This window comes from Centruroides sculpturatus, unplaced genomic scaffold (genome assembly GCF_000671375.1).
Source record: "Centruroides sculpturatus isolate CEXI.00-Female unplaced genomic scaffold, Cexi_2.0 scaffold561, whole genome shotgun sequence".
NCBI lineage: Eukaryota > Metazoa > Arthropoda > Arachnida > Scorpiones > Buthidae > Centruroides > Centruroides sculpturatus.
In genome coordinates, this window is record NW_019384786.1 from 1 (window position 1) to 23,977 (window position 23,977).

At 30.0% G+C, this 23,977-nt stretch overlaps 1 protein-coding gene across 1 annotated transcript in view; it reads right to left on the minus strand.

The window, feature by feature from the left end:
• Positions 1 to 779: 779 nt before the first annotated feature.
• Positions 780 to 23,977, minus strand: part of LOC111629249 (Down syndrome cell adhesion molecule-like protein 1) — a 95,411-nt gene continuing 72,213 nt past the window's right edge. Inside the window, exons 14-17 of the mRNA XM_023373132.1 lie at positions 19,671 to 19,802; positions 12,202 to 12,369; positions 7,272 to 7,342; positions 780 to 1,128 (exon numbers count right to left, since the gene is read on the minus strand). Coding sequence (XP_023228900.1) covers positions 871 to 1,128; positions 7,272 to 7,342; positions 12,202 to 12,369; positions 19,671 to 19,802 — 629 coding nt within the window. The 3' untranslated portion in view covers positions 780 to 870. The remainder of the gene's footprint in view (positions 1,129 to 7,271; positions 7,343 to 12,201; positions 12,370 to 19,670; positions 19,803 to 23,977) is intronic.

Sequence of the window (23,977 nt, forward strand, 5' to 3'; positions counted from 1 at the left end):
ATTAAATTACAATACAAAACGAGTGCATAGCACTACACTTAACATAACTTAACGTCATCAATACTTATAGGTTATACTCAATGAGGAAGCCATTGGTGATAAAGAAATGAGTATAAATTTTTTTCACCATTGTCTCAAAAATTAAGAAAAATAATAAAATATATTAAAATGTTTATTAATTTATTTTAGCTATCAAAGATAGCTAAGTAGATAAATTCTCTTAAAACCTAATGAGTCTTTAAAAGCAAATTTTAAAAAAATTTTCTAAACTTCCTCTTTATATGTTTTTAAATATTGATATATCTCACTCTTTCAGTCATTTCATTTTTTTACTTTGAAAATTCTGAACCAACTGTAAGTTCAAAAACTTACAAAATAAATTTACACCTTAAAAATCAACTCTAATTCAAACTCAACTCTAAATCCAAATTCTAAATCAACTCTAATCAAAAATTTTAATGAAACAAAAATGTTTTCAATCTAATTTGATAAGTCTTCATCAGTTGAGTATTCCAAACAGAACATATGTGAATAAAAAGAACATTCAGAAGAATAGAACAAAATATAAAATTTAAATACAACAGAAACTTTAACATTACACTTCTTGCTGGAGTTGATTTCTAAGATATAAATTTATTTTTTGACGTTCCCTCCATCCAGTTTCTGTATTTTGTTAAGTTCAAAAAGTTGCATAACATGACCTCAGAAACCATTGATCATAGCAGATACAATTAAGAATACCCTCCATTCCGTCATTTTGCAATCATATAATTGTAAGAGCATTTGAAGACAAAATATGAATATTTTAGCATAAATTGATTTTTTCAGATTAAATTTATAAAAATATATAAATTAATATAATACCTAAATTTAAAAAAATATAAACTTACCATCTTCCATTGTCATAGCAACTATTTTATCTGATCTAGGTCCAGCTCCCAGCATATTATAGGCTTGAACAAGAATATCATATTTTGTGAATTTTTGAAGATTATCTAATTTGCATTTGGTTTGGAAATTCTTTGTCACTCCTAAAGTTTTATATAAATATGGTTCACTAGAATTATGAACTTTATAACCAACATAATAACCTTGAATTACACCATGTTGAAGTCTGGTTTCAGGTGGCTAGTAAATATTTAAATTAAAAATAAAAATAAATTTTAAATTTTTATTAAAACAAGTAAAACAATTAAAACTGAAATTTCATTTCAGTACTGAAATGAAATAAATGCAAATAAAATTTATTAAAGCGAAATTCATTATATAAATAAAATTATATATTGTCTGTATAATGATAAATACATAATCCTATAATAAAAACATATTTAAATTTTATTAAAACATTTTTTAATTAAACCAATCTTATTTTTTATTTTTATTATATATATTATTTTATGTTAATAAAAATTTTTTTCTTATTTTTCTAAATATTTTTTGATTAAGTTTTTCCACTTAATATAAATTTATTAGATAATACAGTTAATTTTCTACATTTAAAAAATGTATTTTTTACTGTAATTTATTTTCAGAATATTGTCTAAATGAAACAAATATTAATTAATGTTACCTATCTATTTACTTTTCTGTTAAGTAAATAATTAAAAAAAATTATTATTGAAAAAATTAGTACAGTATTAAAGTATTGTTTCATTTTACAGTACTTCATATCTATTTAAAGATATGAGGTACTGTAAAACAAAACAGTTAAAAATTTTACCATTAATAATCTTCAGAAAAATCACATGATCAGAAAAGTGTAATATTTTTGTTTATAAACAAGCTTATCACTAATGGTGGAATATATGCACCATAGTACTGTAACACCAACTTGTATCTATAAACCTTTTACCGGTGCACGTATCATCACACTTTACAACAGTTACAAATGTTTTTGAACCGTTACTGTTCTTCTTCAGGTAACGATCCTCTAACAGAATGCGGTTCAAAGTTGTTATGAAATATGATCCAGAATGATGTCCTGACCCGATGACGTCACTACGGACTTGTGCGTTATGCATGGTGCGCTCTATCCTAGAGATTTATCTATCAGGGCCTGCCAGGCCGTCGATAGAGCAATTTCATCCTTGTAGTTAATGCAGTTACGTCCTTCACTCGTGTTTAGGCATATGTAGATCGCCTCCAGCCATCTGAGTTGGTTCGTACGGTGAGTGGTGTGAATGACCTTTGCTTGACAGAATATGGATTCTATGACGAGTATACGGCAAGAGCTGTGTTGGTTCTTTCATGGTTGATATCCGCTCTATGCTCTTTGATCCGGGTTACTAGGGGGCATTTAGTTGATCCTATGTAGATCATGTTTCTATCACACCTGTGATCAATGATAGGGATGGTGTAGACGTCAAGGAGCTTACTCTAAAAAATCCAGGAAGTCGCAGGAAGAGCAGCACGTAAGAGCAAATCTAGAGAATACGCGTAAGTGGATGCAGTTGCATAAAATCATGCTGGTCAGAGCAGACAAAAGCAAGTCGCTAGTATTCATGAAGAGAGACACCTACGACAGATTATTAGAAGAACACATCAACCGTATGCAATGCAGCATAGCTAATAGCAATGCCATCGCCAATTTGCAAACAAGGGTTAAACGCTTCACCAGTACAAAACTAGTGAAACGGCTGGAACTAAAAAATATTACTGATGCACCAGATGCTCCTAGAATGTTCGCTTTTGCAAAAACCCATAAACAGGGGTGCAAGCTAAGACCAGTAGTTGATAAAGCTTGGGCACCTACCATTAAACTGGAGAAAGCCGCACACCAGATGCTGACACCCCTCCTGGAAGGATACCCATACTCCATCACCACTTCGGTAGACCTTATTTCCATGATTAAAGATTTACCTACGCCGCTTAGTTTCATCATGGTTTTAGACTTTAAATCACTTTGCCCATCAATTAAGCTTCCACCAGTATTTTGTGCCATCAGGGACACCCTGTTTAGCATCGTAAAAGACAACACGTTCCATCAACATATCCTTGAATTGGCACATATGCTGTGTCACAACTCCTTCTTCCAGTTCAAAGGAATTACGTATGAACAACAAAGAGGAGTCCCAATGGGCAGCCCCATCGCAGGAGACCTGTATGAAATAGTAGTGAGGAAACTGGAATTGGAATTTCTCCCAAAATATCTCCCTAACATCCTAATATATAAGCTCTATATTGATGATATCCTAATCCTATGGAAAGATGAGCCGAACATTAATGCACTAGTCGAGGATATCAATAACAACCCGTACTGCTTAATTAACTATAGAAATAGACCAGGCACATACCACAGAGGCACACTTCCTGGACATTAGCATTATGATTGAGAGCGCAACTGTCCACACAGCAGTTTATTGCAAACCAACCTCAGCTGGTTTATACATACCAGCAGGGTCATGTGACCCTCCACAATACAAAGTCACAGCATTCAAAGCCTTGATCAGGAGGGCACATACACACTCCTCGTCCCAAACAGCACTCTGGTCCGAAATGAAACGCATAGAGGATATAGCCAAACAGCACTTTTACCATGGGCTCATAAATAAACTGAAAGTAAAAATGCAGCAGAAAGCAAACTGGCACCAACTCTCCAACGTTACTCCTAGTAGTAACATCCCTATCACATATAATCTGGTACTAAAATCCATATACAAGGAGATAGCTAAGAAAAAGAATATCTGTATTACATTTAGAAGATGCACTACAATTTTTGATTTGTTAAAGAACGGAAAAGACACCCCAGACCGAAATAAGCTCACCGACATCTACACCATCCCTATCATTGATCACAGGTGTGATAGAAACATGATCTACATAGGATCAACTAAACGCCCCCTAGTAATCCAGATCAAAGAGCATAGAACGGATATCAACCATGAAAGAACCAACACAGCTCTTGCTGTATACTCGTCAGACCCTGACATAGAATCCATATTCTGTCAAGCAAAGGTCATTCACACCACCCACCGTACGAACCAACTCAGATGGCTGGAGGCGATCTACATATGCCTAAACACGAGTGAAGGACGTAACTGCATTAACTACAAGGATGAAATTGCTCTATCGACAGCCTGGCACGCCCTGATAGATAAATCTCTAAGATAGAGCATACCATGCATAACACGCAAGTCTGTAGTGACATCATCGGGTCAGGACATTATTTTGGATCGTATTTCATAACAACTTTGAACCGCATTCTGTTAGAGGATCGTTACCTGAAGAAGAACAGTAACGGTTCAAAAACATTTGTAACTGTTGTAAAGTGTGATGATATGCGCACCAGTAAAAGGTTTATAGATATGAGTTGGTGTTAAGCTTATCACTATTTCTAATATTGTGATTGTATAAATTTAATTTAATTATCATATTTCATGGCATATAAGATGCACCCTATTTTAGTACAGATATTTAGGAAAAAATATATTTAGTATATTTAGGCCATCATGTACAGTACCTTTTGTACTTGATCCCAAATTTTTAAACTATGTTCTGATTAAAAAAAGTAAAATTCAAATAAACATTTTTATTTAACAGGAAAAAATTTAGAAAAAAAGAGAGGTTTAAAAGAAGTTATTGGGCTGCAATTTGAAAAAATTGTAGACCTATGAATTCCCACTGTTATCTATCTACCCAGCTGTCCATCCATCTATCTGTCTTTCTTTAATCTCAAAAAAAGAGTTAGATAGATGATAAACAAGATGAGATATGGAAACCTGAAGGATAGGAAGTCCCAATGAACTATATATGAACTTCCAATGCAAACTGGATTCAATTCAAAACTTTTCCCCTGAAAGCAGTTAATAGATGACTGGTATGACTCCATTGCTAATGGAAAAGTATGATGTACAGGGGCAAGACACTACAGTACTAATTTGAAGTGGAAAGCATATATTTTAAATGAAATAAATTGAAAATATGATTAAAAATTGCAGCCTAGCATTGTGGTGATGTCAAATAAATAATTGCTTGTTTACAATTAAAATTTATTATTAAAATATTCAACATAAATAAATGAGAAAGCTGTTTAGCTATAGAAAATAATAACAAACAATAACATTTTGATTTAAGAGTTGGGCATATAACCTGTAGCCTACTGAAGGAAATTTAGGGAATTCATTAGCCTACAGAGATCACTACTTTACATTTAAGATACAGGGAAATTTTGTGAGCCTTTTTTGGATAAAAGTTGCATCATATGCTGTAAAATACAGTAGATCTTGTTGAAATATTTTGAAAAAGAATGCTTTAGATTGAAATAATAATGATTTTAATTCAAATCTTCTATAAATTATATAATTTCCTAAACCATTCTTTTTTCTAAATATTTCAAAATTAATTGATTAAAATAAATTTATTTACTGAATAAAATTATCAAGAGATGATAATTTTATGATATTTTATAAATTTACACCTATGTATAGTGGACAAATTGATCTAATCATTAATAAAATTTTTGACTCCATTCTATTTAAATTTATTAAATGAACTGTTATAAATCAGTACAGTAGTTTATTTCTATATTTGTATTAAGAACTATACTTTATTTACTATATAGAATAAAATGTGATCATTTCAAATAAAAAAGAAATAAAAAACAAACAAGTTGTATATTCATTTTTTCAATAAATTTTGATCTCTAATGAGATTCTGTATAATCTCTGATCATACAGAATCAGCAGTTTAAATGCTTAAACAAAGTGTTAATCTATTTCATAGAACTAATAATTTAAATTTTATTAAAATTTTAAAATTAAAATTTGCAAATTTTCAAATTAAACTTTAAAAATTTTTGCATTTGTCTTTAAAATATTTTCATTATAATTGTATCATTAAAAAGTAGAAAATAATGAAGAAAGTTCTAAATAATAATAGAAAATATGAAACATGAAAATAAACTGAACAATCAAAATGATATTGAAATACTTTATAAAATCCATTTGATAATACAGTGGGTGATCCGATTAATGAACATAATCCATTCCAAGACTTTGTTCACTATCCGAATTGTTTGTTAACCGATTATCGATTTACCATAGGTTTTAATGGGAATTTAATTAATTCGTTCTGGAGACCCCCAAAAATAAAAAATATATACTTTCTTACTACGTTTATTTACATATAATAATAAAAATACATATATACACAGTCTTGCATTTTTATTAGTTATGTTTTATCCATTTGTGGGAGTTAAAGAATTTGTCTAATGTCAATTGCTTTTCTCTCTTCTTCAGGATTTTTCAGAAGTAATTAATAGCATTGTAATTGTAGAGATCCCTAAGCCTATTAACCTCAACCTGGTTTGGATGCCATTTTAAGATCGTTGTTCTGACATCCTCCCACTTCTTCAAAGGATCTTTAATAGCAGATATCGGCATTAATCCTCTTTTTCAGAAGAAAACATATCTCGCCAAGTTTCTTGGTGTTCTTTATTCAAGAGTTCTTGGCGTTCTTCTGTCGTCAGATCCGTTTCAGGTTCCATTATGAACTTTTCAATGTTCTTTATTTCTCAGACATGATTTTTGTTACTCCTTTAGCTGTTAAGTTTTCTTGATTATACAGTATTTTTCTTAAATAAGATTGAACTGCAGCCTACTGTAGACCTGTTCATGCCATACTGCCCAGCAACATTAGGCATCTTCTGCCCACTGTCTACCTTTGCTATTATACTTTTACCTTTCGAAAAGAAAATGCAAAACTTAACGAGTGCCTACCCGACAGTCTCGCAATACATCAAAGAATTGTTTTGTCAGAAAAATAAAAGGCTGGAATTACAAGGGAGAGTTTCAAAGTTCAGAGGAATACTATCCAATCGGTATATACCGGCTTGAGCATCAATGTCAAAGTCTCCCACATTCTGAAAAGTTTTGAATTGTTGCCCAAAGACAAGGGAAAACCAATCATATTCATTATTTATGTCACTTCTTGTGCTTGTTCTGTGGGGTGTTCGTTATCCGATCATGTGTTCATTGTCCGAACATAAAAATCTTTCACGAAAGTGTTCGTTATCTGATTTGTTTGTTAACCGATCAGCCACTGTAATTTCAATGTATTCAAAGTACTTTTACAAAGATTTTTATCAATGAATAAAAATAATTTAAAAACTCATTATGATATTACATTTATTATAATAAATGGTAAAGTTTATAAAAGTTTTGCTAAAATTAAAAGCTTTTTCTTTATTTTTTCTAGAATTAATACAATATGTTTCTATGATTTCTAGTCTAGAAACTTCAAAATAATTTTTATAATTAACATTATAAACATACCTCCCAAGTAACATCAAGTGATTGAGAACTTAAAGCTTTCACTAAAACATTTGTTGGAGGCCCTCCAGGAACTAAAAATATATTATTACATATAACAGTTTTTATTAAATACATATATCATAAACACAATATACTATATTTTAATAACATATTACTTCTAAATCATTTAATAAATTTACAAAATTTCATTAAATGATTGAAATTTGATAAGTATTTAATAAATTTTATTTTTCTGTCACATTACAAGGAATAGTCTTTCAAGATTCAGTTTAGAATTATTTTTCAAAATTCAAGTCACATTTTAAATAACTTTTTTTTTAGTATCTTACTTGAAACAACTGATAGTTGTGTTTTCTTTAATTTGATAGAAAAACCATAATACATACTTTGGTTTTGCTATTAAATAAAAACATACTTCAAACATATTTTTTATAGCTACACACCAACAGAATGCCGAAAATCAATCTGGCTAGTTTAAGGCTAATTACTAAATAAATTACGTAACCAATTTGGCTCTATATTTTATCAACATATTTTTTATGTTGATAAAATAGATATTGATACAATATGATTCATTAATGTCAAAAACACCTGTGATCATACAGAAAATGCTCTCTTCTATAAATTAATAAACACTCAACACCAAAATCTAGCAAGGGAAAAAGATATTCTAATAAGAAAAATAAACATTTTCAATAGGTTTAAATGGTCATTATCAGATTTAAATGAGTAAATTTAAATAGAGATCTTCAGGATTGTCTATACAAGAAATCCCATAGCCTCGTCAGGAATGCTAATGACCCTCCAGATGAAAAAAAACCTATCAGGAATGTATTCCATTCTAATCATGGATAACAGTTCCATAAAAAATGGGGAATACATTGACACCACCATCCACTCCCTTGAATTACAATTTAAGGAACATGAAGTTTCCATAAGAGAATGCCTATCCACTACTGCCTTGGATATCTTTGCAATGGAGAATAATGTTCTGATTATCCTAGATAAGACAGTCATCTTACATCCAACATGGGACTTTACCCACCTCAAACATCTGAAGAAACTGGAAATTTACAAGGCAGGCAGAAGATCAAGGGCCATTAATTACAAGGATATGGAAACCATCTCATCTGCTTTAAAGTCCTTTTCCAAAGTACATTAATTGAACACACTTCCATTCCGTAGTTTTAGCCAGACAATAAGGATCATGAAATTGATGTGATTATAATCCATATTTCTAGATGGATGATAATTAAATATGAATATTTTTATAATCAAAAATATTTTAAGAACATTTCTTTGTTTTCAATTCTGTGAAGTGAATCAAATATCCAAAAATTGATTGCTGTCTAAAAATATATTTACTTTTTTATTTTTGGTACAAAATCATTTTGAACTTATGTCTTAAATTTTAACTTTTGACAATGATATATCAAATGAAAATATTGTCAAACATGTATTTTCAAAAAAATTGTTTTTCTGTATTAGTAGTTTTTACACTATGAAAAATAACATAAAATTGTTTAAAACAACACATATACACTTAGCAAGTGTTTTCTATAACACTACAATTATCATTGTCAGGCATTTTACAATAAAACAGAAAAATACAGTTTGGCCCATATAAAACAAATGTGAAGAGGACTGAGTAAAACTTTGTTATAATGATATTTCATAATAAACAATCACACATTTACTTCTGATTTCCAAATGCACAGCCAAAATGCAGAAAATATTTGGCCTTGTGTTTAAAAGATAAAAACAGAATAAAAAAAATTGCCTACATAAAAATTTACTTACAGTACAAGAGAAAGATTGCAATGATCCCTATCTTTGTGTCCAATTGTCATTGACACAATTTTTGTGGAGCTTTTCATTTTTGATCAGACTCAGAAATTGTGGTCAAAACACAATACAATGAGCTTACTCTGTCTCTTCTCAATAGTCAGAATAAACTGAATTTTGAGCAGAATGATCACATCTGCCTCCTTCAGTTTATTGTTTGAAATTGGTCAATTGGGATCAGACCATTGTGGATCTAGAGCAACGGTGGGCCAGCTACGGCCCGCGAAGAGTTTCTATCCAGCCCGCGAGATGTTTAGAAGAAATTATAAATAAATATTTTTTGATGTAATTAGTCTAGTTTAAATTGAATATTATTTTCTGAAGTGTTGCGGCAGCAATTACAGGAAAAAATAAGGGAGTCATTTCCTTATTCAAACAAAAAATGGGAGAACAGAATTTTTCTAAATTATTTATATCTCATCGCATCATCCGTCAAGAAAATCTATGTGCAAAAGCTATGCAATTAGAAAATGTAATGTCTGTCGTATCCAACTACATAGTGCTGTTTTTATTTTGTTTAAAGTCACTTAGATTTTACAAATAGGTGAGCCGTTCACAGCCCGGCACATGCATTTGTAAAATCTAAGTGACTCATACAACATGGAGTTTCATATAAAACGGAATAATCAACAGTGTTATAGGGGGGTCGACTGTAGTAATTAATTTCTTTTTATTTATTTATTTATTTCATATTTGCAGACTAAAAATTTACAGGTCACAAGGTGTCAATTAACTACTATGGCCCACGGAAAAAACGTAAAATTTATTCTGGCCCATGTTATAAAAAAGGTTGCCCACCCTTGATCTAGAGCATGGGAATGGGCAATGTTTCTAATTGTTTTGAAGTCTATAAGAACCAAGGTATGGTCAATTAGCTGATTAGACTTCAAATTGATAACCTGACTTATTTACTGTAGTTATGCTATGAAAGTAAAAAAAAGGTTAATAAAGTGGCATCTTTGATTTTGTCAACTGATATTAGTCATTGGCCTAAACATTTAAAGTAGGAATAAATCAAACTGGATAGCCAAGGAACAAAAATAAAGTTTTAGTTAGAAAAATTAAATTCCTTACTTGAAAGAATCTGTGACATTCAAGTTTGAGTGATAAGGTTGGCTTTCTCTTGTTTTATAATTTATTTTTGGCATACCACATGTCACTAGATTCAAATTTTTATTAATATGATATTATACCACTTCATAATACTACAAAACATCCAAACATTTTAGCATAGGTTTAATATTGGAGATTCAAGGAGACAGAAAAGTTCATATTAAGTGATAATTTTTAACAACCAATCTCATTATATGTGGGCTCAACTGTAATATTCAAGTAAACATTCCATTATTGGTTTTGTTGTGGATTTTAAAGAATTGAAAACTATTAGCTTTTTTTCAGTAACATATACAAGTAGTAGTTGTTGATATAGGTTTTATTGGAGGAAATGCATTTTGAGTCTTAATGACCTCTCTTCAGTCCTTGTACTTTACAAAGGAAGCTAGATAAGGATTACATCATATATAATAATACATATAATATTTAAAAAATTTTTTAACTTACATAGTTGATTATTAAATTGACATTAGAGAAAATATTGGATAATTAACTTTTCAAAATTATACATTTTTGATTAAATTTAACTATTTATAGACATTTTAAACATATCATAAATTTAATAGCATTCTAAAAATAAAAATAAAATACAAGGGGTGTTCAAAAAGTATCAGACCTTTGGTCGACAAAAATACATTTATTGATTTTGAGATTCAAAACCCTAATCCCCTTCAAAGTAGTCTCCTTGGTAATGTATACACTTCTCCCAGCACTCCTGTCATTGCTGGAAACACTGCTGGAACACATCTTTTGGAATGGCCATCAGCCGGCCCGTTGCATTCTGCATGATGTCTTCTCGACTAAAATCGGGTTCCTTTTAGCGGCATTTTCAGCTTCGGAAATAGCCAAAAGTCACACGGAGCCATGTTGGGAGAGTACAGAGCTTGATGAACCACAGGAATGTTGTGTTTAGCAATGAAAGTCCGAATCAGATGCGCAGAATGGGCGGGTGCGTTATCGTAATGGAACTGCCAAGTTTTGGTTGACCACAGATCCGGTCATTTGCATCACAAAGATGATGAAGGACCTCCTGATAGTACTCCTTTGCAATGGTTTGGCCTTGTGGTGTGTACTCACGATACACTACCCCACGGGAGCTGAAAAAAACTGTCAACATGACCTTGACATTGCTGCTAACCTGCCACGCTTTTTTTGGCCTTGAGGATTGTCCCCAAAAGCCTGCTGAATCTTACGAATGGTTTCCACTTGGGTATCGCCAAGCTTTTGGCAAAATTGATGCAATATTGCTGCTCACGTTGTTCAGTCATTTTCCAACTTAGTGGAATCTGACGAGCGCTCACTACATGTGTTCACTCATAGGTCAACTGCCAGTGACTGACGCTTCCTGCAGGCAGAAAAAAATTCAGGACTGTGCATGGCTGTCCCCTCCACAACTCCATCGAAAGAGACCTCCCATGTATCATTGGTTTACGCAGGAAAAATAAAGGTCCAATACTTTTTGAACACCCCTCATATAAAATTTTTGGAATGTTACAAAATTTATAACATGTTTAGAATGTCTAAAGCACCTGTATGTGTTTAAATTTGTTGTTCTCTATTCAGATAGTCTTTGTTTTTTGAGTTAAGGATAAAATGATAAAATATGTATAGTTTTGAAAATGCTTAATTTAATAAATCAATTAGACTCCTTAAAGTTTTTAGCATTTCAAATAACTTAATTTTGTCATAATTTAATATAAAACACTTTAAATGTTGTTTAATAAATATTATATCTAAATTTATTCAAAAATAAAACTACAGTATTTTAAAAATTTACAACTAAACATCTTACTAAAGAAGTCCTACTCAAAACTAGATAAAATTTTTTCTCAAAAACATTTATGTACAGATTCAATGCTTAAAATTTTTTTGAACTCATTCAAAATTATTTGAATAGAATTAGTGCTTTGAAAGTTATAACACAAAATGCATAATGAAAAATTTGATTATTATGAATAAATTCAGAACATACTTTCCTCTTCTGTTGTTACTGTAATTGTTTTGCTTGGTTCACTTTGTCCTATTTTGTTTTCAGCAAATAATCGAAAATTGTAAGTCGAAGCAGGATTAAGATTATGAATAATGACTGATGTTTGATCTCCTCCAACACTAAAATTAGATAACCCTTCTGGCCACGGTGCTAAATAAAAAAATATTAAATAAAATTATTTATTTTATTCAAAATTATATTATTTTTAATATATACATATATAATATTTAAATCTTATATAATATATACAAAATTATTTAATACATCTTTTCTTGTTCTTCAATGTTAAATTCAAGAAAACAGTGTGTGCACAAAAAGATTTTTTTATTACAAAAAGCTCCAATATTTATAGATGATTCATTGTAAATAAACATATATATGTACAGAATATATACAATATAAATAATACAGATTTACAGATGATGTATTGAAATATTATTACAGTATTTCTATTATTAATATGAAGGTGTCCAGAAAATAAAGAATATTTATACTGTGGTGGTACACCAATATATTTTTTGTTGGAAACCCACTTAACGTGGAGCACAATAGCGATTTGTCTAAGGTTCGTTAACTGCCTTTCGCTAAGCGGTGTGGTGGTACACCAATATATTTTTTGTTATATTTTTATATATATGTATATATATGATTTTCTATCTTTCCTTCTTTCTTTGTTCTGTGTTCCTTTGTCTATACTTTCTGGAACTTTCGTCCAAGTGTGGGTGGTCGGTGACCTAATTAGGAGACAAAGGATCAGAAATAGCCCAGAGGGCAAGTGAGAGACTAAGTGAGTACTTTTGGCTTTGGACCTAGAAGAGGGAAGACCGTCAGAGTAAGGTCTCCAGGTCGGTGTTGCTTCGACTGAAAGAGTCACGAAGAGCACGTAAGAAAGAAGTAGCGTTGATAAAGACATTGGTAAGCCAAAGATAAAAGACATTTTTTTATCAATTCTCGCATGCGATCCGTCCCCAAAAGGAAAAATCCCAAGACGAAGTCATCCAGCAGCCGCCACCTCAATCACCAACTCGGGTACCCGTTCCTTCCTAAAAATATATTTCTGTTTCTCTCTTCTAATCTAACTTTCTTTTTCTTTTTCTTTTTAGATATAAGTAGGTTTAAGTTAGAAATTAAGTATCTCTTTGTATCGCGAAAGTTCTTGCTCGACTGTGAATCGAAATAGGTGTTGTTTGTTCTTTTGTTTGAAGTAAGGAATCAGGAGGTCAGAATCAACAAGAACCTTTCCTGTATAAGTTCACAAAAAATAAAGCACGTCTTATTTATTTTATATACCTGTCTCTTTGTGTAAAATCAACCCTCACCACGTGCTTATTACTACAATACATAGCACTCTGCATAGGTGAATGACGACTATCAATTCAACATCAATTTGTCCTCTGATATCAAAACTCTATGTGCACTAAGCTGACATAACAGTAAGCTTATTGTTGTTTTGTCAAGAATTAAAATGTATACAAAAATTGAAAATCCTGCCAAATGAAAAGTGTTATTCATTTTCTAAACACGAAGAAATTCATCCTATAGAAATTCATAAGCAATCACAGAAGTGTATGATGAACAAAGTACGTATGAGAAAATGGTGTTTAATGTTTAATCAAGGAAGATAAAGCATAATCACACTCTGCTGCAGCCACTCAAGCTGTGCTTCAGAAATTTATCTGGGATGTTTTTGACTATCCATCATACAGTCCTGACCTGGCCCCTGGTGACTTTCTCCTCTTTCCCAAGCTGAAAGAGTATATGGTTCCAAAAACTTTTTGGAACTGATGACATGGTAAAAGAAGCTGACGCTAACTGGTTAAAAGAACTGGCAGTGGAAGTTTGTGATAAAGGAATCCAAAAACTAGTGTCACATTACAACAAGTGCTTAATCATAATGGTGACTGTAGAAAAATAACTGGTCTTGTGCTAATTACTTAATAAAATTTCTCCAAAAACATTCCCTTGACAGTAAGGTAAATTAGATACAACACCTTATTTTGCCAAGGAAAACATTTAATATTCATGAATGTTTAATAATCATGAAGTTTTCAGCTTGTTTTACAAACAATCTTCAAGCATTGAATACATTCTACTGTTAGAATATAACATTCTAACAGTTGAATGTAATTCAATGCTTGAAGACTGTAGAACAAGCTGAAAACATTCAAACAAGATGTACGTGATTTACTTAATAAAACTTTTTCCTATCATTAGTATTTTTTTCCTTTTTTATAATCAAACGTTTTTTTTATTTTATGATTGTCCCTTGTATTACATTTAAAGTTGATTCAAAGATGGCTACTTAAGGATCTTGCAAATTCTATTCTTTTTTATACATCAACCTTCTAGTAACCATCTCAAATCAAATTTAAAGTTTGAATCAAATCTTTAAAGTAAAATGTAAATGTCCACTAAAAATTTGCTTAAATTTAAAAATATTAGGTTCATACATACCAAGAAAGATAAATAGCATTAAAACCAATAAATAGTTTTAATTATAGTTTTAAAAAAAAAATAAACACTCAAAGTGCCTTTGAGTTCATCACTCATTTTAAAACACTTGGTGGATGCAATTTCTTTTAAAAGTTCTAATGAAAGCATACAATATTTTTATTCATTTTACAAAAATTTAAGAAAAATTCTTGAGTAGACAATATATACAAATTTAACTTAGTCCTTTCATACACACGATAAAAATAACAATTCTACAGCAGTCATAGAATTCTTATTTTCATAATCAGAAGATAATAACATAATCAGAGATTATGTAAAATCTTTTTACATATAGAGGCAGATGAGTAGCCTCAAATAAAAGGTCAACTCCACCATAGAATTGTTATTTTCCTCATGTACAGTACATATGAAAGGACTAAGTTAAAAGACATTATATGTATTGTCTATTTTTGTAAACTGAAATTTTGTCCTGGCCATATTTTTATAATAATATTTTTATTCATATCAGAAAAATACGAGTTCATGTCAAATTTAAAAGATAATAGTTAATAAATTTCTCTCTCCAATAGTCTTAACATGTTCAGTACACTTTTCTGGTTTCATGGAGACCAAAAATAAAATTATATAATGTTTCAATTATAGTCTTAGAGAAAACAAGACATATTACATATTAATAGTTAACAGGAAATTTACAGAATTGTTTATTTTATTGGAATTTTCATAAAATAAGTGATATATAAATAAACTAATATAGATAATTGTATTATCTATATTACTGTAAGGTCTCTTTTTATGCGGATTATTTTTATGCGATTTTGAAGTTGTGCGGTTTGTATTTCATCCAAAAATTTCTTGGACAAGCATACATATAGGCTTGTTTAGGAAGCCTGCGTATAGACAGTCTCCAAAAATCGTGGAACGCTCAAAGCTCACTCCATTTGTTCGACTGACATATAACGTTTATGGATGTAAAGGACAGCTAGATCTACCTTCATCGCTTCAGTTCCTAGCAATTTTTGATATAAATGTAATTAAACATAAAAAATACTTAAAACTGAAAAAAAAAACGAAAGAAATGCTGTTAATTTTGAAGAAAAAGCTTCAAAGTTTAATTAACTTCCTTTGTCTCGCCCTTCTGTGAAATTTAACACTGATGAGTCATTGTTTACACATCTGGATAACCTTGAACACAGCTGGAGTTGGATTTCCCGGGGCAATCTCATAGACGTCGCGGGAGGATAAGGGTTTAAAGTAGGGTGAACACTAGCTGCCCGTATATTTTTAAATATTTTTAAAAAATTTGGAGACTTAAAAAACATTCCAAAAATTCAAAAAAAATTCAAAAATTACCTTAAGGACCGTGTTTTATGCAACGCTATGTAACCTGCCCGCGTTAACTCGGGCGAGAAACTAAAGTTAAAATTAATAAATTAACTCTTCACATCCAGATGTCAGTGATTTGTTTTTAGAGTGAGCTTTTGCAATTAGGGGATTCCCCTTGTATTACTTTTTCAATAAAATAAACTGAATTAAGTTTGAATACAAGTTTATTTTAAGCTTTTATATGAATTTCTTTCAGACATTCGAAGTAATTTATTAAGCAGCCTATTTCTTTTAATTTCTGGGAACTTTTTTATGCAGTTTTAAGTTAATTTTAACTCGTTGTTTTGGTTTTATGCGATTTTAGAAAATTACGGAACGTATCCCTACTTTTTCAAGGCAAGTAAAGTCTTTTTTTATGCGAATTTTTTATATGCGCTTTTCTGTAGAACGTATCCACCGCATAAAACGAGACCTTACAGTAGTTTATTTAACTGTAGATAACTGTATATATAATTTATATACAGTTATCTACAGGGCTCAAATCCAGACCGAACACCAGGATGAATATAAAATTAGACTCACTTGAACCTTTAAACCAGTGTGTATTACGATTAAAACTTGTAAATCAAACATTTTCTTAAATGATGCCTAAGAAGAACCCAGCAAGGGTTAAAAAAAACGTTCAATTTACAAGATTTAATCATAATACACACCAGTTAAAGGTTCAAGTGAGTCTAATTTTATATCTACAGGACTGTTTAAAGCTTATATGGGGGTAGAGCAGACTCCTTTTGCCTCTTTTAGGCCCTTTTAGCCTTTTGTTTTTTAAACAAATAAAATACATAAAATGTTTCTTTATTAATAAAAGGTAGTCTTAAAGATTTGATTTTCTCTTAGCATAAAAATAACATTAATTTTATAGAGATAGGCACTATGGGCTCTTATGTTTTCTTCATTCCCAGGAAAAAATCCCCAGCTTCCTCTCAATAACACTGCATAAATACCAAATTTAGTTTTATAAGCCAAAGAAACTTTCAAAACTTTTAGATATTTTTCTTTGTTAATTGAATTAAATTTATCATGAAATTTAATAACCTTACAGCAGTAAGTTAGTCAGGTATGGTGCTATCCCTATGTAGTGGAAAATAAACGTAGGAAATTTTTAAAGTATTTTCACATGTGTTTTTTCTCATTACCATTTTGGAAAAAAATTTTGTAAACAGTTATGTCTAGTAAAGAAAAGTCTTTTTCTATTGTTACATAATTCCTTTTTTATGTGAATTTTTTTTTTGCGGTAGTTTTTGGCAATATCTCTTTTTTTTGCAGATATAGCTGTTGTTCACCAGTGCCACATGATCGCCCTTGACAGATATATCCGTCAGTCACCGCTGAGTGGATAATTAGAATTTTACTTTTTAATTAATTAATAATTTAAAATTGAAGAAAAAAATTGGCTCAGATTATAAAACAAATCCATAACAAACATATATACAGTATGAGATTACAGATTCAAAACTTGTTCCAAGCTAATATTTTATCTATAGACATTTCTAAATTATTAATTAATTAAATGATAAAATCCTAACTATTAGACTTTAGAACAAATCCACTAATCATCCCAACTCTAATTAATTATATTTTTAATATGATATTAGAACTGGGAGAAAAACTGACAATTTTATTCGTAATTTCAGCTGATAATAACTGCTTTTAATATTTTAAAGGCATTTAAAGTCAGACCTTTAACTAATTAAGAATTTTAAATTATTTAATTGGAATTTTCATGCAATATTTTCTGTTCCTGAAATCATTCGAGGATGACTAATGAATACAAGAAACATACTTTTCACCTGCTGTGACGTCTACAATGCTTTTATTAAATATTGATTTAAATTAAACAGATTTAGAAATTGTTAAAAAAAAAGTACAGCAGTTGAATCTGCATTCAATTACTTTCCAAAAATAGCTGACAATTCTACTTATAACAAATGTAAATAGATATATTGATATTTTTAATAAAAATATGTTGTGGAAATTTTGCTACAGCTATAAAAACAATTTGTTTAGTATTCAATCCATTTAAATAACTTTTTTGAGAATTTTAAGTTTTCTAAATTGTTTAATTTGTATATAACAATATTTTGTGGATTATAAATTTATTCATGAAGAAAAAATTTAATTAACTAGAAATAAATAATCACAATCAAAGATTGTATTTTGCTGCTTTTTTTGGATATTTATACGAATGACTTGATCTTAAATATTATTATTGTGAGATAAAAATTTAAGTGTGGGCATATCTATTATTCTTTGAAGTTTTTATTTTATAATTTTTTATTTATATATTTTACTTATTATGTTGTTTGATATATTATTAATATACTTTGTTATATTTTGATTACAAATTGAATTCTTTTCACAAATTTACAAAATTAAAAAATCAAATCATAATCCTACATAAACATTTTAAATTAAAATATAAAGCTTAAAAATCATTATTAATATTGTTAAATTTTTATGTAATTATAAAATTAATAACTATAAAATATTCTAAAAAAGATTAATCTAACAATTAGATATTTTAATTTTACTTGTAATTAACATTTTAAAATTAAATGTATATCAGATTATTTTACATGAAATTTTGTAAAAAAAACAACATTGGTAAATATTATGATTATTAATATAAGAATACTTAAAGCTTTATTAAACAAGTTTTAATTGAAATTCAATAATAGAGAAATAAATAATAAGAAAAAAATAAAAACTGATTGTGTAAATTTTATATTTTTGTTAAAAATTTAGTTAGTTATTACAAGGCATTATGACTGTTTAAATAATTTGTAAAAATGAATGAAAATCTTTCACTCATTTTCTAAGTGAGTTTTCTTTTATCATTCATTAAACTTATATTTTAGTTTCTTTAAAGAAAGACACACACATACACACACAAACTAAATTACATCTTTTATTTTAGGAAATAAATTTTGGGAATCTTTTTGTCTCTCTTCAGTCCTTCTTTACTAAATCTTTTTTATCTGTTGTCACTTCTTTGTGGTCTACATTTATTAATATATTCATTTTAAATATTTAATTTTTGTTTTCTATTTTCTTCCCTTTCATATTATTAAAAAGTGTAATATTTATTTTAAATGTTTTATCTTTTTTTTTTTCATTTTGTTCCTTGTTATATAGGTTAACATATACTGTATAAAAATATTTTCTTTAGTTTGTTTTCATGCCCAAAATGCATTTCCTAAAATAAAAGATATAATTTTGTTGATAGGTATTAATCATTTCTTTTAAAGAAATTACAATATAAGTTTTTATTAAATTAAAAAAATGAAAAGCAAAATAATTTTATTTTCCAGAATTTGTAAATTTGTATTATCTTGATAAATGTCTATATTAAACATATACTGGTAATAGCATTTGCTATCACTATTACTACAGAAATATTTCTAATTATAGGTACTTTCATTTATTTACATTTTGAAAATGAATGCAACTTTATTTATAGGAGGTTTATATCAATTGTAGGAGAGAATTAACTCAATTAATTTCTAAAATATAACTTAGAGAAACTGTGAATAACATTATAAAATTTAATGAAATTTATAGATTTTTATTTTAATTCAACTCATGAATAATATATATTTGTAACGTTAACTTACATGAATTATTTTTAAAATATACGATGTAACGAATTATAGTGCTACGTCCATCAAAGGGCACTTTCCAAGACAAAGTGACATGTCGACTACCTTTATGATTAGCTTCTACTTGTTGAGGAGGTTCTGGCCGTTCTAAAAATTTGAAAAAAATAAATACGTTTAATAATTAATAACTTCACAACTAAAATTAACATAATAAAACTTAAACGGAAATACATTATAAAATAAATTTGAAAATTTGGAATTCATAGCAAAATTTTGGCTTAAAAGACAAATAAAAGATATTTTTCTAATAATTTGTAGAACATTCAAATATTTAAAATGTTTGACTCATTAATTTTGGTTGTAACATAATATCAGTGTTATACTATGTATTGATTTATTAATATCATAAGTGTACTACAAAGATGTTTCTCAAAGATTTATTTTCTATCAAAATGCTTAGAATTAATATTTTTTAATTATTAGGCATAGTAAGTCTTACTTTGTTGATAAACAATATTGCTAGTTACAAATTTATACCAATTTTTAAAATTTTAAATACTGTACTGGTATCAATAATGAACATATAAAATTTTTAAATTTTAAATACTATACTGAATCAATAATGAACATATACAAGTATACCACTTTATACCAGACTAAAAATAAAATGAGCATTACATTAATTTAATAAAACTTTTTATCTTCAACAGAAGCATAAATATATGATAATTTGTTCCAGTTCTGACATCTTGCAAAATCAACTTTTTCTGCAATTATAATCAGTTTCTCCAAAAACACATTGATAATTAAAGATTATAATAATGATATTTTCACACGAATCTATTAGATATCCAAAGTGGATTACTGAAACAAAATCTTTCCAAAGCCTATGTATTAGTCTTCCTCTGCTATTGTTTAAATTTTAGTAGTTGGATCAACACTAATTTAAAAGTGAACAATTTTATATTTTCCTATATACAGACAGTTCTGAGTATGGGTGATAAAAATTATTATTATAGGCATTATAAAAAAAATTTTTGACATAGAGTTCAATACTAAAATAACTAATTTTTACAATAATACAATTTATTTTTCATATTATTCACTTAACATTACAATATTTAGCAGCATAGATAAATACCAGCATTACACTCTTTTTCTAGAAATTAGAACAAAAATTAATTTGTATTTTTAGAATAATACAGTATATTTAAATATATTTTGACAGTTATAGGCCAACTATATAGTTCATAAGAAATTGCTTGCTTTTTTGTTTTCCAATATTAAATGTATGATGAAGAACCATTGAAACTATATAACTTAAGTATTTTTCAGATATTTTTGTCATATGCAAGAAGTTTCAAAAATAGCTGTTTTTTGTAAATTAAATGTTGAAAAGTCTGTTAAGTGAAGTCCCTCTAGATATATCATCCATCCAGGGGATATGGCACCCAAAATCTCAATTGTGATAGCCCCTATCACAATTGATACAACTTTGGTGCTTTTGTTCCAAAGTCACGTTATCTCAATTGCTAAATCTTGGTATTTATTCAGTTTTTCAGTTTAAATGAACAAGTCAAAATTCTTTGGGATTTTAAACTACAAATATATATTATATATTAATTCTAAACCAAGATATGCATAATTAATAATGGATTAATTACTTTGTTACTTATATCATTACTTATAAGTATCTGTCTCGGTACTCGACATATAAACTTACATATGAAGAACGCTATGCAATTTAAGATTATTTTGTTCAATGTTGCATACTTAGTTATTTTATTACTTGTTAAATTTTTTGATGTTCTACATATTACGTGGAGCATAATCAGAAGAGTGACACACAATGCAGCCAAAACAGATACATTGTTTATGGAAAATAAATGAATAAGATTTGAAATTAAAAAAAAAAGCAAGAGATGGAATTACACACGATACTTTTCTCTTTTTTGCTCTTTCTGCCCTACAAGCACTAAGATGGCCTTTTTCCTTGCCCATCATGAGTTCGGTCAGGCTCACGAGATGTGAGCCTGACCGAACTCATGGTCTAGCAGTCTAGTGGCGAAGGACGGAAACTAACACATCCAGAACAAAATCGTCTATAAAAAAGCCTTCTAACTCTCCAACTAGATTCAATCCTGTGTCTCACACAGCAGTAGGTTGATGCTTTAACCACCTTTGTCATTCTGTTGGTAACACACAATACTGAAAAATGAAGTTATTGAATAGAAACAAACTTAAGAATATCACTTCATCCTTTTAATTCTCTTCATATTCATAAGGAGTTGTCCATAAATTACGTCCTCATTTTTCTTGAAATTTCTACTCCCCTCCCCTCTGTCTCAGTTTATCTAAGTTTCCGTAACTCCCTCCCCTCTTCGGATGTCCAACAAAACTCGATCCCCCTTAAAATTTTAAGGGGATAAGTGGAAACGAAACACAAGAAATTCTGAAATAGTAATGAAATGCAATAAAATTCATAAACAGTATAAAATTTAATGGAATAAACGGACGCCCACTGAAGCTCAACCCTCTCCTCCTCTTCCAAGGGGGACGTCATTTACGTAGCCTCTAACTTCTTTTGCCACGTTTACGGACTTTCACATTGGGCTCTACAGAACTTCACAATGGGGAGCATCCGATGATCTCTCTGCTTAAATGTTTTAAAAATGTATATTAATGCTTTCAAATTTATACATATTATTTAAAAAGACATTTCAAAAGAAAAACATAAATTTTTTTTTTCATGAAATATAAGTAAAGGTTTTTAAAAACATTGCGTTTTAATTTTTGTCAGATCGGTCAGAGAAACTCTGAAGCTTTTTCTTGGCGGTCTCAAAATTATAGATAAAATATGAATGCAAATAAAAACATTTTTTTAAAAAACTCTTTTCGTCCTGGGCCCACCAGTAGCCAAGCGGTCTTCGTTCCCTTAACACTGTGAGTTCGGTCGTGGCCAGCCCGTCCGAGCGAGGCGCTCAGACGGGCTGGTCACGTGGAGTTTTCCGGGTTTTCTCCACGTCTGTAATGCCTAAATAGGGGCCAGTTTTCCTTAAAAAGACCTCCCGGAAGGCATCCCCCTAGGCAGATCGCGCAAGTGTTGCGTTGCCATAACTAAACAAAACTTTGCGCCCTGTGGGCACTAAGAGGGTCTCTTTTAGCAAGCCCATTATGGGTTCGGCCAGGCCCACAATAAGGCGGCTGGATGATGAGAGGCGAGATCTCGTTTGGATTCCGTCCCTCACTACCCCGGACCACTTCGTGAAAACTATTGAGGTTTTTAGACCTATTCGATCCAAAATCCTCTTTTTTCAAACCCATCCTGGGTTTGGTTAGGCCCACAATAAGAGCGACCAGATGGTGAGGGACGGTGCTCAGCATATCCGGAACGGACCGACCATGAAAAATTCCTAGGTTTGCCCAGATATGATCCCGGTCCCTCGGAATTGAATTGGATTAATAAAATAACTCAATGCAACACGTGGGAGCTCTGCTAAGGGGATATCTCCCGGGAGAACTTTTATGGGAAGTAGCCTCTGTTTAGGTGTTAGATACCTGAAAATAGCATGAAAAATTCCACATGGCCACATGGCCACTGGTGAAGCGCTAATTCGCGACTAACTACCTGTGTCCAGTGGTTTCATCCCTCGACCACTAGTGGGTTAGTCCTAGGGTAATAGAGTAATAGGCTAACGCCTTAATTACATCGGCCATCCAGCGGTCAAAATTGCATTTTAGATTGCTATACATGCTCAAGTAAATTTTAAAATTTAGCTATTTTTATGACTTTTTTGAAAGTGTATAGCGACAATCGCTTCTTCATACAGACTTGAAACAGCGTAAAAATATAAATCGAAGTTTATTTGTGATTTGTTTCTTCCAAGTTCTTTCGATAACGGAATAGTTTTTGTATGTTATTTGATATAAAGTTAGAAATATATTGATATTTAATTGTTTTATCGTACTATTTTTACTGGTTTCTAACGTCTGGAATCAATCTTCCATTTTTCATACCTACTCTATCTTTATTTACACGGATTTTTAAGGAACGTAGATATCTAAAGTGTAAAAACAGAATTGGATACATTCATATTTTTAAAGCACAATGTATTTTAATAATAAAAATCTTGCATCAAATAAATTGCATATTTAAATATAATGTCATTTTATCCACCCGTATCTCTTTTCTACTCTTTTTAATCTTTCTATTCATCTCTCTTTCCCTCTTGGAAAGCATCATTGCTATCATATTATCGCTCTCCCATAAAGTATTTTCTAATACGGAGGAAAATTTTTGCCTTGCTTACACCTTGCTTGTC